Below are 15,109 nucleotides of genomic sequence, written 5' to 3'. Positions count from 1 at the left end.
AAAAAAGACAAACATTTGCTGTGGCCTACACTGACTTAACTGCCTCAAGGAAGTACTCTGACACTGACATTGGTTTCTGGCTAGTGGCTGCTGTGGAAAAGCTTCATCCACAGTAAATGTGTTGCTGAAGAGATGATGTGCCAGTCCTTCTGTTATCATAGCTCAAAATAGGATTATAAACTCTACAGAACGGGTCATTCTATTTCTGTTATTATAATTATTTTAAACAGTTCCCCTTTAATGAGCTCTCTTTTTATTTCATCCATTGCAAAGAGTTAGTGAGATCTTGTACACATACTAGACTATACATTTGTACATGAAAAATCATCCCGAAATGGGCCTGAAACGTAATATTTTGTTTGAACTTAGGTTGGGTAGCAGACCTATAACCCATTCTCATAAGGCCATTCAAAGTTTTTCAAAGGGACAAGTTCTCAAAGTTACAAAACTGCACATTTTGTAAAAAACCTAGCAACTTTTTTTTTTTCATAACACTTTACATAAAAGGTTGTCGGCAGAACACAACCATAACATTTCACCTTAACACTTTAAGACATATTCATAAATATTTTAATCAATATTGGTGAAGTATCCATATTTTACATTACATTAATATGGATTACTACGTCGTTTTACACCTACTATGTACTAAGAGACCACCACAGGACCCCTACAGACCAGATATGATTCTGAAGTGGTGAACCATTCTCAGCACAACAGTGACACCAACATGGTAGTAATGTTGTAGTGTGTGAGACTCAAGTTGTGCATCATGTACAGCAGTGTTCCTGGTGTAACACTGTGTACACTTACTTGGCCACTTTATTAGAAACACCTGGCCTGTTGGTCCAAATGTAAAGTTAGAGATGATATCTCATGTATAATTTGTGCTAGTCATCGTCTAGTCTTTTAGAAGTGGTCAGGTTCTGACCGCAGCGCTCAGTTGGCTGGAGGTTTCTGGTTCGTAGACTATTCTCACTCTAGCAGTGACACTGATGTGTATAAAAACTCCTGAGTCTGATTCACTTATACCAGTGCAACACACATCTCACTGCCATGTCAGTGTCAGTGCAGAAAGAACAATTCACCACCAAACTGATATCATTATCGGTGGGCCGATGGTGGCCAATTAACGCATCATAATAATGGAAAGTAATAGTATTTTTGTTTTTTCGTAGACACACTTTCAGTTTGGATATCCCCCCACAAAGATGCACACCCATGTACCTGTACATGCTTTTAACTCATCAGTCTCTATCTCCTTCTCTCTCGAAGCCCAGCTTTGTACTGTTTATTATAAAGTGATTTTCCATTTTCTTCAGTACAAACCTAAAAGAATACAGGCTGCATCGCCTCGTTATGAAACAACATCAAAGGTGATTATGAAGGTGGGCAGGATGAATTCTCTTAAGTGGAAGTTGTGCAGTAACAACAATGCCTGCAAGGCCTTATCTGTTTTGTTTTGTTTTTTCTTTCCTGCTTTTTTGTTTCACATTTTAATCCTCAGCTCGTGCATGCTGGAGTACGACAGCATGGCTCACATGACGTGGTGATTCCGAGAAATAATCAAGGATTAAGGCGAATACTTCTCTGAAGCTCCAATACGCTACTGTTGACATTCTACCATGGTAAAAGGGCTTCATTTTTGCTTGGCTTTCTGTGCTGTAGGCTGAATTGATTGTAATGCCCAGAGAATTTGGCAGACATGCATCTAAGTAAATGTGTTCTCCCAGCGTTATGATTAGAGCTAGTGCTCATATTGATTCAGTATTGAAATCTCATTAATTAAGAAAAAAAAATGTGTGTGTGTGTATGTATTTATATATATACATATATATATATATATATATATATATATATACATACATATATATATATATATATATATATATATATATATATAGTGACATGAAGTCATTTTAAATTAACATTGTAAATCTTAAATCAATCACTGAAATATTTCTCATTATAAGATTGTAAGAATATTGCAAGAGTGAATAATTATTCAATTTATTTGTAGACTTTGTTTGTTCTCTGTCAGCAGATAGAAACAAGAAACACGCAAAATTATCCACTAACGGAATGAGATAATCTCACTAGATTGAATTACTTAAGGAAAAAAACACAAATAGAACTGGGTTGAATTATCTTATAATATTCTCATAATGACAATGACAATGACTGTGACTATACCTTCCCCGTTCACACATGGCATTTAAAGGGAATTTCACCAGTTTTTCAAAGTATCTATCATTTTAATGCTGAGATGCTACATTGTGGATAAACTCACCAACTCAGATTACTTTACACTGGCAGTGATAGGAACCAGGCGTCACCATGTCTACAGCTCAAATATAGCCATTTAAAATGACCATTTTGTGAATCTACACGAGTGTCTTCTGAGTTTATCTGTGTAATGTTGATAATAGTAAAATGGTGATTAATCTGAAAAAGTATGTTTTCTTGCAGGACTATTTTGCCAAAGTGACTGAACTTAAACAACATATATGTTTAAGGCCAAAATCTTATCACAAAACTATGATAAAACAATATCTCAGATGTCAGGTAGCGTGTTTATATCCATTTCATGTAATACCTTCCTGTTAGGGAGCTTTTAGAGGCATTAAAATCTTTGGACATCTGGTTCCTATCACCACCACTGTGAACAATTCTGACTCTCTAGAGCGGAGCATTTCATGTCAGACCACTACAGATTACTTTGTTCACAGCTTAAACTGGCCTTATGCTACTTCTTGAGGCTTTCGTCAGTTAGTATACTGGACCGTGATAGGTTTAAGCTCTTTCGTGATGTACAAAACTAAGCTGCTATGTAGCACCATTTTTTTTTGTTTGTGTTTTCAATGAAAAACTGTGAACTATAGTGACACAATTGATAATGTTAGTGTATATATCCATAGCTAGCCATACAAGAGGAGTTAATCATTTAAAAAAAAGAAACATTTGAGTGCAAGGGGTCTTTAATACAAGGTATGAACAGGGCTTATGTTTGGTTAGTTTCTGTATAGGTTATTTAGTACACAGGCTGTGAATATTATATGGGTTTGATAGCAAATCAATCAGTCCACCTAATAAGCAGTAAGCCAGCAGTGCTTAATGAGCACTGCTATTTACAGTTGTTATTATTGTTTCTGAAAGGCTGAGGATGGTGTTACATAGAGCTACATTATCATGCATTGTGATGTAATATCAGCAGATTTTTGAGACCAGTACTTTAATAGCCACTGGGAAAAGACAGGGGCATATACAGTGAAGTGAAACACACATATATACGCCGTTATTTGTGCATCCCACTGGAGTTGTCTTGCATTTGTATCCCTTATACAGAGCTTTTGGGTCATATTTGTAGACCAGGCTTTGAAAACATTGCTACTTGACAAACCTTTATTGTCCTCATACCTCTTCATTTCTTGTTTACTTTGCGCTAAGCGAAAAGCTGTAAACACCCCCAAACAAGTCATAAAAACCTCCGTCTAGCTCTGGAGAGAGACTGTTGTTCTTGCATAATTGTGTCGTTCATGCTTTGCTGGTGACAGTAATATGCCCACACTCACACCCGACTCATGCATTCAGATGCAGTGTGTCAGACGTCGAGACTGAGGTGTTAGGAACGATGGCTAGCTGTGTGGCCGACTGAAATGCTGATGCCACTGTCACTCCACCTACTGATCTGTCCCGGGTGTTTAGAGGGAGCGGCCTACATTGTGCTCGCTACTCTGCTGGCTTCATTTTTTAATACGGACAGAGATTAGCGTGAGCTGGTGAGATGGGAGCAGGGAGCTGATCAAGGTTCAGCTTTAATCCCCACACCAGGGACTGCATCAGACCCTGCGGAATGCTCTGTAGTATCCAACCTAGAACTTTAGAATGCTCTGGAATATCTGACCAAACACTGGAGAACTTTCTAGAAAACTTTAGCTAGCCATGTGGAAGATTCCAGACTGGACTGCTTTGCTTTTAGAAATGAAGGTGCCAGAAATGCTTTCTTTGGAAAAAAGCCATAGAAGAACCACTTTTGGTTTCCCAAAAGCAGTGGTTCCCTAACAGTGGTTTGTCCGAACAATCCACGTTTTGGCTCTTTCCCAGCTCACAACAAAAAATGTAGAACATCTAGGGGGAGCCCTGATTTAAAAAACCCTGCCCTAAAGTACCTTTCAGAGGATGGCTCTGTAAGAAATACAATTAATATCATGCAATTGAAAGGTTCTTCAGAGGACCATTCTATGTCATCTCCTCCAGAGAGCCCTTTTTGGCAAAATTATTTTTAAGAGTGTCTCATCAAGCCATGTAACTTAAAAAGAATATCATTAGAACATTTGACTCATAAAAACAAGTTGTGTGTTTTGTGTACCAACATCAGAAGACCAAGATCAATGCTCTTAGTAAAATATGAAGATCAAATCTCGCTGCCTTTCAGGCTGTCCCTGTAGGTGTCCTGGATCCAGTCAAGGCCTTGGGTTATCCGTTAGAGTGTCTAATGCTGCCAGGCCTTTTGTAATCCCTCTGCCTTCAGCTAGTTCCTTCCATGCGGGCATGACCAACTGGATCTGCCCCCAATCGTAGAGCCATGGGGCTAGCCCCCTTCTTACCCATGCTTCTTATCCTATTTGTCCTGAGCTGCTGTGGTCCATGACCAGACCTCTAGAGGGGGTATCGAGGACCCAGCCTTTGCCAGTGGCTGGGATCGGAGATCCAAGCCTGGCCAAGAGAATGAAGCAGACACACTCGAGCCTGCTCCAGGGTCTCGCTAATGGGTTTAAACCAGTTGGCTAATTTGTCAACAAGTCGCAATTTTGCGCTCATTGGCAATCTTGTTTTGGGGGTTTAGTGAGCAAGCTTCAAGCCGCTCAGTGCAATGGGGTTTATTTGAAGTCTTCTAGGGAGGGGATTTTTGCTTCAGGTTCTAAGTCCTTTTTTTCGAGAAAGAAGAGGCATCCATGGAATGGCAAAAGCCTCCTGTCAAACAGCCAGAGGACTGAAAAGATCTTGCCATTCCAAGAGTTCATTATAATTCTAATTGAGCTGTATTTCTTCTTCATAGCGAGGATCTCACAAAGGTCGCTGCCAAAGAGTCATTTTTTTGTGTCGTCTGAATGACTTACTTTAAACACAGCAGTAAATAGGGCACTTTCGCATTGAAATTCCAAATGAGCAGCCAAAAACTACTGAAATTAAAATGGAAGTAACCTTCACCTTTTCCACAAAGACCGCCAAATAACCCCATTAAAGTGCAGAACACCACCTTTAACTGTTCTCTGTGCCTGAAAGCACATCTCAGCCCAGAAGTGGGGCCTTTTTGATCCTGTTCTCAAGAAGATGGGGCCCTTGTGAAAAGGCAGAAATAGAGAACGGGGGCTGAAGTAAAATAGTGGGGAGATTATTAGGGCAGCCATTAGTGCCCTCTACACAGAGCAATGCTGCAGTTCCATTAAGAGCCTGTTTTAGGATTACTTTTCATACCATATCGCATCTGCTGCTGTGATGGGTCTCTGGGGGTGGGGGAGGGGGGTTGGGGAGTGCTTTTGCGATTATTAAAGACCAATTTATTCTACATGTGTAGACGTGTTACAGCACAAATGCCACAGTTGGCACCCCACACTCCATACAGGCCATACAGACAACGAAATGGCAAATAGAGTGAACCACTAACGATAAGCTTTCAATTGATTGGCCTTACGTTTTCCGGTCTAAAGTGAGGTAAGACAGGGTGGAAATACTTGACTAACTGTACTATAATATTTAAGAATTATTTTGGAAGATTTGTTCTTTTCTTGAGAATTACTGAAAATCAAAGCTTGACCTCAATTGCATTTCCATGAGAAAAAACATTTTTTCTCCTTACATTTTCATCTATTTAATCATAAAGATCTGCAGATTTTTCTGTTTCTCTCCTGCCAGTCATTTGAAATGTGTTGCATTTGAGTTTAGTAAAACATCTAACATTGAAACATCTGTCAATGGGTGAGGACTTGTATCTTCAATCAGTCACCACTGGACCCTTGTCTTGTCCCTGTCCGCAACCTAAATATTTTATCCCGCTCCCACCCGCAGTCCTGCATAGCTGGTTTCGATCTGCAATAATCATGATTGAAAATGACTGCCTCATGTCATACTTGCCTTCAGTCATTCTCATTGTCATGTATTCATCTTTATTAAGAGCACTTTCCATGGCTGTGGCCATCTGACTGTCTGAATGCTTCGCCCCTTCTGTAGACTACAAGAAAGGAATTCATGTTTTGGCCACATGTTTGGTTACTTCACAGCTATTTGAAATGAGTTTATTAGTTTTCATTACTTCCATACTTTTAATTGTGTAAAATGTTGTAACAGTAGCCATATTTTCACTTAAAGGGACACTTTAAAAAATATTTTAAAATGTAAATATTGCCGCATCTGTTGACGATAAAATTTTTAAACACATGCTTCAAGGTGGACACCAGGGGGCAGTCTGTTTTAGTTATTTATTTTTTGGCAGCTGACTAATTCTTCAACTAGATTATTCCTTTAACAAAGAAAACGTTTGACCAATTGAGATTAGTGCTATATCATTAATGCTAGCTAGCAGATGTATTTATTAGCCTCCAGATTAGTCAGTTTAATTTATTAATCTTTGAAAGTTTTCTAAATGGCTGTGTGATGTATTTGCATGCAGAGTGTTGTGATACGAAAACCCTGATGGATGAAAACACAATGACATATTAAATGCTAGTATATTTTAGACCTTTTAATATTATCTTGTTTTACAGCTTATGCACCAGGAAAACAAGAGCACATGTATATTTTTTTCCTGTGATCCAGAGAATTGCAAAAGAAATAACATATCTTGATGTATTTTTGTTGTAATGTGCATGTTCTAACATAAATTGATGTCTAAGCTAAATCAGTTTGACATGGGGAACTATGAATGTTATCAACCTCTTTCTCAATCCTTCTTTGTTCTTCTTGATTAAAAACAGCCCATAGAGGCCTGCACAGGCAAAAGGAGATTCACAATCAAACATGTATTAATGGATTACCAGATACCAAAACACGTACATGCTACATGCTCCACAACCTTGGATTTGTAATTGACATGAACAATGTAATCACAGATAGAAAAGCACCTGACTGCAGATAAGACAGAAGATTTCCTGTCCTTTGATTTCCTAACGGGTTATTCTTATTTTCTATGCCAACAGGGTTCCTGAGCACAGGTGACCAGGCTGCCAAAGGGAATTATGGTCTGCTGGACCAAATTCAGGCATTGCGGTGGATCAAAGAGAATATCCAGGCCTTCAAAGGAGATCCAAAAAGGGTGACGATATTCGGATCAGGGGCTGGGGCATCATGCGTTAGTCTGCTGACCTTGTCGCACTATTCAGAGGGTACGTAACATTCGGTTATGACTTTTCAAGCTATTGTTTTTGTCATTGTTCAAAGCAATAGCTCAGAGGTTTTAAGACTGTCATCAAGTGTTATTTGTTGATGTTTTTGGGTTCTGTGGTCTAGAAATTTTGCCATATACACTTTCCTTCTGTGGCAATGAATGGTTTCAAACGGGGGAAATGGCCTTGTTCTTACTGTGGCGGCACGCACACACACACACACGCACACACACACACACACACACACACACACACACACATGTTTTAGTAGGATTTTTTTTGGTCTTAATAGCCATAACTTACTGACCAAAGAACCAGATTTTAGGGTCAAATCATATTTTCAACTGTTTAGCTTTGTTTGATTCAGGCAGATAAGCCAGAACCAGCTTAGTAGTTATGTCAGAGACATGTTTCTTTAGAACATCTAGTTACCTTATTTGTTGGTAACTGTTTCTGTGAAGTCCTGTATTCATAAGCCATTATAAATATGCTTATAACTCTTTGTAACAAGACTTTGTAAGTATGTTTATAAACTCGAGTAATGCTTCATAAAGCTCAAATAGCAAACTATGATTAATTATTTGGTGACTCGTGAACATGTAGTAACACAAGTGCGACTGTTCACTATAGTGCCTTTTAAACTGATTATGATTTGTGCATAATTATAAAACACTTATAATATATATTAGCAATCACAAAAAAAACATTTTAAACATTTACAATGCCTTCACAGTGCTTCAAGTAAAGAGATTGATAATGTTATTTTTGTTGTAAATAATTTATGAGGTACTTTATTTTTATAGTATGAGGTTTAATGAACTTCGTATAGGTCCTTATAATTATTGACTTAAACACAAGGGTACCAGAGTTTGTTTCCCATTCAGGCATGAACACTAGGGGAAAGCAAGGCACAAACTAACATAACCAAAAAAATAACATGGATATTTTAAGTAGTTAAACCAATTTTAAGTAGAACCTGCTTTTATTCATGTTCTTGTAACACCATAACAATGCCATGTATGAATTTTTGACAGCAATCACACACATATTTCTCAAGATTCAACCTGAAGTTTTTGTACCATAAAAGTAACAGTTTTTCAGTCAAGTTGTGTGTATAAATGTAAGAATTTTCACACTTGTATTATTTTAATTGCTCTATTAATGGCATCATTTTGAAACACATAAATAGCTCACAGTGAGAGATACCCAGGCTAAAGTGCAACCTCCACATGGTGGGGTTAGTCTTAATAAAATTAATCAATGCTATATATATATATATATATATATATATATATATACCATAGAATTAGCACACAATGCAAAGAGTAACAGGAATTTTTAAATATTGCAATAAAGTAAAGAATGCTAAAAATGGAGATACAAAGACTTGACAGTGACAATATTTTTGGCATTTTTGCCATATTTGCTGTTCTACTTTGTAGTCAACAATAAATTTGCCATTGTTTGTCACAGTCTCTTTTCACTAATGATCTTTATTATGATCAATATAGTTTTCATCAAATTATATTTAGATTGCATATCATATTTGATACAGAGAGCCACTAATTTTATGGCTGGTTATAGAAACTACAAAAGCTGTGTCCTAGTCATTCTTTACCACCTACTCATACATCAAACAGGAGAGGTTTCTTGTGCCCTGACAAAGAATTTAGCCTTGAAGTCTAGTTCTTATGGTGTATGAAAAAAAAAAACAGCCCATTGAGGCAACATGCTTGAGATGCTCATACAAAACTAATCTTCCAGAGGAACAAAAACAGCTCAGATTGAAGCTGAATCTCATAATGGATCAAATGACCTCCAGCAACAGTTCCTCCTCCCCAGAACCTGCAGAGCACTGTACAGTTCTTTAGGCAATCAAGGGTGGTTCTGCCATGGAATTGCTTTGAATGAACTGTGTGGACTTGTATACTAACTTGATTAGTTGACTTGTAACTTTAAATGTTAATATTATAGATATTACTTGTAGAACTGATGTGATTAAAATGCCCTATTTCATATATTTTAGCTTCAGTTAGAATATAACAAACTTTTTAAGATTTTTTTCTCCTGTCTGTTGTCTAACACACTAAAGGCATTTTGATTCTCCTGGTCATGAAAACAGCCTCATGGTCACATGGCCACAGTAATGTCACATGAGACTCAGGCATAACACTTTAAAGTGAGGATTATCACATTAGAACAATAAGGGTATTATGAAGTGTGCTTGACTTGAGTATTAAATGGGGGGATACAGGAACTACAAAAGTCCTAGTCGTTCTTTAAACAGTAGAAGCTGCAGTTGCTTGTGCCCTGACAAAGAATGAAGGCCTGCAGTCTGTTTTTTTTGATGTATGTAAAAAAACCTCAAGATGATTGTGAAACACTTACCTGGAAAAGAACAGCTCAGATTGGAGCTGAATCTCGTAATGGATCAAATGACCTCCAGCAACAGTTCCTCCTCTCCAGAACCTGCAATTCAATCTGGATGGAGGATGTGACAGACTTAATCAAAATAACATGGACGAGATGCACTGTACTCCCTGGTGTTCTTGTCTGAAAGGGTCAGCTATGATTTATGAATGCATTCTGAATTATATAATGCAAACTGTGAAAAGCACTTACTGCCATAAAAGCACATCATTTCACCTGCCGCTCCGGCTGCCGATGTTCTTACAGATATCCCTTTGGTTCTAAGGGTTGTTGGACTACCATTTAATGTCATTAACTCTTTTGAAAATGAACTTGTGTATTTAACACATACATAGCATATCAATATCATCTAATTCCAACTTGTTGAATATTTTAATACATTATATGAGAATGACAGCTGGCTTTTACCTTGAGTTTACATTTCATGATGAATGGACCAATACAAACGCCACCGGTACAGAATTACAATCTTATTCTTTCTCCTGTTAGGTAAGCATTTTGGAGATCCAGTAACCCTATTTTGGCACAAAAAAGAGAACAGATTTACTAAATAGGCACAACAGCTCTTTAGTGCCGATGATAAGATCGAAACGGCAGCTGCTCTTTTACACTTTTGCTTCTTTGCACATGAATTTATTGTAGTTTTCCTCTCAAAGCACAAAATACTGGGATGAGATCATTATAATAAAACACCTCCTCCACTTTACTAAGGCTGATAGTAAAAACTGACTTGATGATTAAGTGCTATATTTTAACCTGTAGAGATGCCTCCCTCAACAAAATGGAAGCCCATTTCTGCCAATTAAAAGAAAATGCCTGTTGTTTTCCCCCCTGTTTCGGGCAGCAGTATGTGAAATTATAAAACTCATACTAAATCACCTGAGAATTAGTAATTATTTTGACATAATAAGTCATTATTTTGGCTTAGTCAGTCAAACATTGAGAAAACATCATTATTTTGAGGTGAAAAATTATGGACAGACAAAAACAGTCACAGTTATTCTATTACCTGGTGGAAATGGGCTTTGATGCAAAAAGGATTTGAGTGAAATGAGTTTTTATTGAACCAGTCATACGTTAATTACAAAGTTGTACCTGTACTTATTGGCATAAAAATAACCTGCTAAATTGGCCACGTTGACCAGCGCAAACAATCTGTAGATTAGTGTGTCTCAACTCTGGCTCTGCAGATCCACTGCTCTGAACACACCTGATCCAACTAATCACCTCATTAACAACACCTCACTGAGTTGAAGTGGGTTGGTTAAAGTAGTAGTGGATATATATTCTCACATTAGTCAGAACCGTTATACTAGTATGCCACAAAAAGCAAAGATAATGTGCAAACCATGCTAGTGTTATTCCATTTAGCTGAATGACTGAATCAGGGATGTTTCAAATTAAAATATGACCCTCAATCACCTCCCTCTGTCTTATCCGCTGCATCTGAAGTAGTGCACTTTGTTTTTGAGGCAGTGGACATAAAGGAATGGCTGGATTTTGGGGGTTAGCCTTAGCCTAGCATAGACACCTTACACAGACTCCTCTCGTACAGCCTGTGAAGTCATGAGAAGATGAGGCCGAGGTTTTGTGGCCTTGAGTTAACAACTCATTAACCAGCTTGTACTGAGAGCTTAGATGACTGAAATACTTTCCAAATTCCTGCAGTGTCTGACAGTCGGAGACATGAGTGTATGAGACAAATCACTTAAGAAATTTGATGAAGCTGAAGTTGTCTTCTTATTCAAATTTCCTTTTTCACCTTAAATGGCAAAGCAGTGATATTCAGGCGGCTGTACAGGTGCCAGAATGTGTCGCTGCTCAATTTAAGGCGGAACAGAAAATTCTAAGAAAAATCTGACAAATAAGAAGCCAATCTTCAGCCTTGAAGAAATTCAGACATTTTGCCAGTGAAGCTACTCTTAGAAAACAATATTGAGAAGTGCTTCAGATTTACTTTGGTTGTTAAAAATGGTTCTTATTAAAAATGAAAGGACATTCCAGAATAATAAGCCACTGTAAACCTACCAAAATAGGTTTACAGGTATCTGAACTAATTTTATCTGAAAAAAGTATACACTGTGATATTTATGAAACAATCAGATACTTCAATTATTTAATCTTATTTAGTCTTTAACCTTTTTTTAGGTTAAAGCAGGGCAGTAGGCCTCCAGGACCAGAACTGGGAAACACTGCTATAGACGGTCGGTAGTTCGTGCCTCCTAGTAAATCACAACAAGGTTAGGTTAGGACAGCAACGTTATAAAAGCAAGCAAAGGAATCTATCATATGCTTATTTCTTTATTTATTGGTGGAACTTGCTGATGGCTGTTTTTCATTTATTCTCTCATGCGATAAGAATAACTTGCCATGTCCACTTGCAACTAATTGTCAGTCATGCATAGTCAGGCATTTTTCTTGTAGTGACTCTGCTTTCATCCCTTCCTTTCTTTTTTCTTTCTGCATTTCTGAGAATGTAGAATGGAGCAAGGGCTATTTTTCCTTCTGTGTCACTGAATCATATGCCTCAGTCAGGCCTAGTCAGTTCCATGCCCCAAGGTGCCGTCTTTTTTTGTAGGACACAGTCTGTGGCACGAATCTGCTGCCACGCGTGGCTGGACTGACAGAGGTACGACACAGAGGCTTATGTGTCTCGGTTAGCATCTGCGTCAGGTGTTTGGCGATGTTCTTTCTCCTGAATACTAAGTGCAGGCGAGGAAAATGAAGGGAGCTGTGCTAACCAGTCATAATGGAGACGGTAACTTGGTGCTGAATAGACTCCTCATATTGCCCTGGTTGAGTCACTGAAGCTTCTGAGAGGATAAAAATAGAAAGTATGGGCAAAATATCACAAACACACACACACTCAGAGTTCCTGGTGTGCTCTGGCCTATTTACAGAGTGGCAAATCAGGGAAAAAAATAATTCTTCTCCCCAAAAAATGTTCACGATGGGGACGTTGCCCCAAGCGTCATTACAAAACGTTGTCATGCTCTTTAATTTCCGTCTGGTTCCTCTATTTGGCAAGAATGGCATAATGGAGTCATGCCTATGAGACTTATTTTTTCCAGTCATGCAACACAAAGAAAGAAGTATCCCAAGAAATTCTTACAGGTTTAAAAAGAAAAATAAATAAATAAATAAATCTCCAAAGAAATCACAGGCAGCATCTGCTTACTATGTGATTGGATGTGAGGTTAAAGTCCAGAATATCAGTGTTAATTCAGCAATGCACTCAAAGTCAACCAGATGTTAACATTGACCTTTTAGACCTTGTTAGTTCATGTTCCTGGCAGTGTTAAGCATGATTCTTCTTACTGTATCAAGAGAACAAATGACAAATGTCTTGTTTTCCTGTCATTTTTGATCAAATAGTAGTATAATTACACCATTGTACATCAATAACCCAGGGAAACAATATTAACCAACAGTTTAATGCTTCACCTCCCCCTTTCACCTCTCACCACCCCCACCTATCATCAAGGGAATTGCTGGGCTAGTTCAGAGACCTTGCCAAATACTGCCCTTTATTTAGACATACATCACAGTACAGAAGGGAAATGCATTATAATTTCCAATTGACGTTCACATAAAATTCATTTTGGATGAACTGTAAGATGTTTAAGATCTTTTAAGATCATAATTAGATCATAAGATCATGAAAGAGTTTTTATACATACTCCTCCTATCATATAATTGGTCACAAATTTTAGTCAAAGACTGCCTTAATAGTCTAAAACTACTCAGTAGTCTCCGCCTGAGATGCTCCACCCACACATACTCCTAGCATCTGATATCTATCGTAGACTAAATGGGCCACTACTGTGATTTTGTCAGTGCCTTTCTGAATGACAAGCCAATCATGCACTTCCATGCAGCAGGTTTTCTCAATGTGATGGGAAACACACTTTTCCAAGCAGTTGCCTAGCATGACAATATGAGCCTTTCTGTGAAATGTTAGATATAGTCACTGCATTCAAAACAGTTTGTGAAGTTCATGACATTACATGTTTAGACGTTACTCAAGTTTTTCTTTGAATAATTGAAGCAAAATATGCTGGCATGTTTGCTGAGGATTATACTGAATGGTTTGATATTTTTGTAGCCCCTTTTTAGAAAATCACCTATTGCTACACATAAAAAAACAACACTCTGTGGTTGGTTATTTATGCATGATGGTCAAACAACCCTTTCCTGTCAAAGTAAGTTGTTCTTGGACGTGGAAAGCTATGAAATGCATCAGACTCTGATTAAAGTCGTAAGTCTGACTTAAAAGACTAGCTACCCATAGACGTTACTAGATGCCAGACTGATTTGCTGGCCTTTACACTTCTTTGGTCTTCATGTTGAGATTGAGTTAGGGTTAGGTTGGGGTTGTATGTACAAAAGATGCTAGATCTAGGCTCTTGACCTTTTCTTAGCTCTCATGTTTGAACTAATGATGCTACAACACACAACTAGCCAACATTATTTACGGTCTCCAAAAATATGGGACCATGGTCCATATATAAAAAGAGCTGTGCTTTCTTTGTGGTTCAGCCAATGTAGATGTAAATACATACAAATTAAAGCTGACATTCTGCTGTTTAACCTCATAGACATTGTTTATTTCAAATCTAACTTGCTGTAATTGGCACTAATCCTTATATACCTTCTCTCATTGTCCTGGTTTGTTATGGCCTGTTGCTGGATATCTTCCCTGTGGTATCTTCCTAGTTTATGCCTGTTTTGAAGGCCTTCAGTCTTGTCTTTGTGTGTGTGTTCAGTTGAGTTAAGGTCAGTCAAGAACATTCACTGTTGGCCTTGAAAACTCATGACAAGTCCGGGTTTGCTTTAGTAGTATGCTTGAGAGCATTGTCCTGCTGCAAGGTGAAGGACTATCCACTGAGTTTTGAGGTCATTGGTTGGGTCTGAGCTTCTGTAGATGCTTCTGTAAACTTTAGAATTCATTTTCCTGCTGCTGTTAGCAGTAACATCATTAGTAAAGAGGTGAAACAGTTCGACAAGAATCCATACATGCCCAAAGTCATGCATGGTATAGGTTAATCTTTCTCTTAACAGCCTATAAGAAGTCACTTTTTTTTAAACTTTGATTTGCCTTTTTTCCTTCTTAAGGTTTAGTAAAAGTTGTGGCCAGCCTTCTGAGATCATGCTGTTGTATTCCTCCTTTTAAGGTAGTATAGTATGTTTTTGGCTTTGTTATTGATTTGTTACTGTTTTCTCGGTCTTATGATGGACTGTTTTGCTGGCATTGACACTTCTTTGGTCTTCATGTTGAGATATAACAGCAAATTCTA

At 37.9% G+C, this 15,109-nt stretch overlaps 1 protein-coding gene across 2 annotated transcripts in view; it reads left to right on the top strand.

The window, feature by feature from the left end:
• Nucleotides 1-15,109, top strand: part of nlgn4xa (neuroligin 4 X-linked a) — a 122,610-nt gene that overhangs the window by 88,380 nt on the left and 19,121 nt on the right. For both annotated transcript variants that reach the window (XM_036563566.1, XM_036563565.1), the window contains one exon: nucleotides 7,197-7,382. In XM_036563566.1, the coding sequence (XP_036419459.1) occupies nucleotides 7,197-7,382 (186 nt within the window). The remainder of the gene's footprint in view (nucleotides 1-7,196; nucleotides 7,383-15,109) is intronic.

The sequence above is a fragment of the Colossoma macropomum genome, unplaced genomic scaffold, assembly GCF_904425465.1.
Source record: "Colossoma macropomum unplaced genomic scaffold, Colossoma_macropomum, whole genome shotgun sequence".
NCBI lineage: Eukaryota > Metazoa > Chordata > Actinopteri > Characiformes > Serrasalmidae > Colossoma > Colossoma macropomum.
This window is presented reverse-complemented; position numbering and strand designations above follow the sequence as displayed.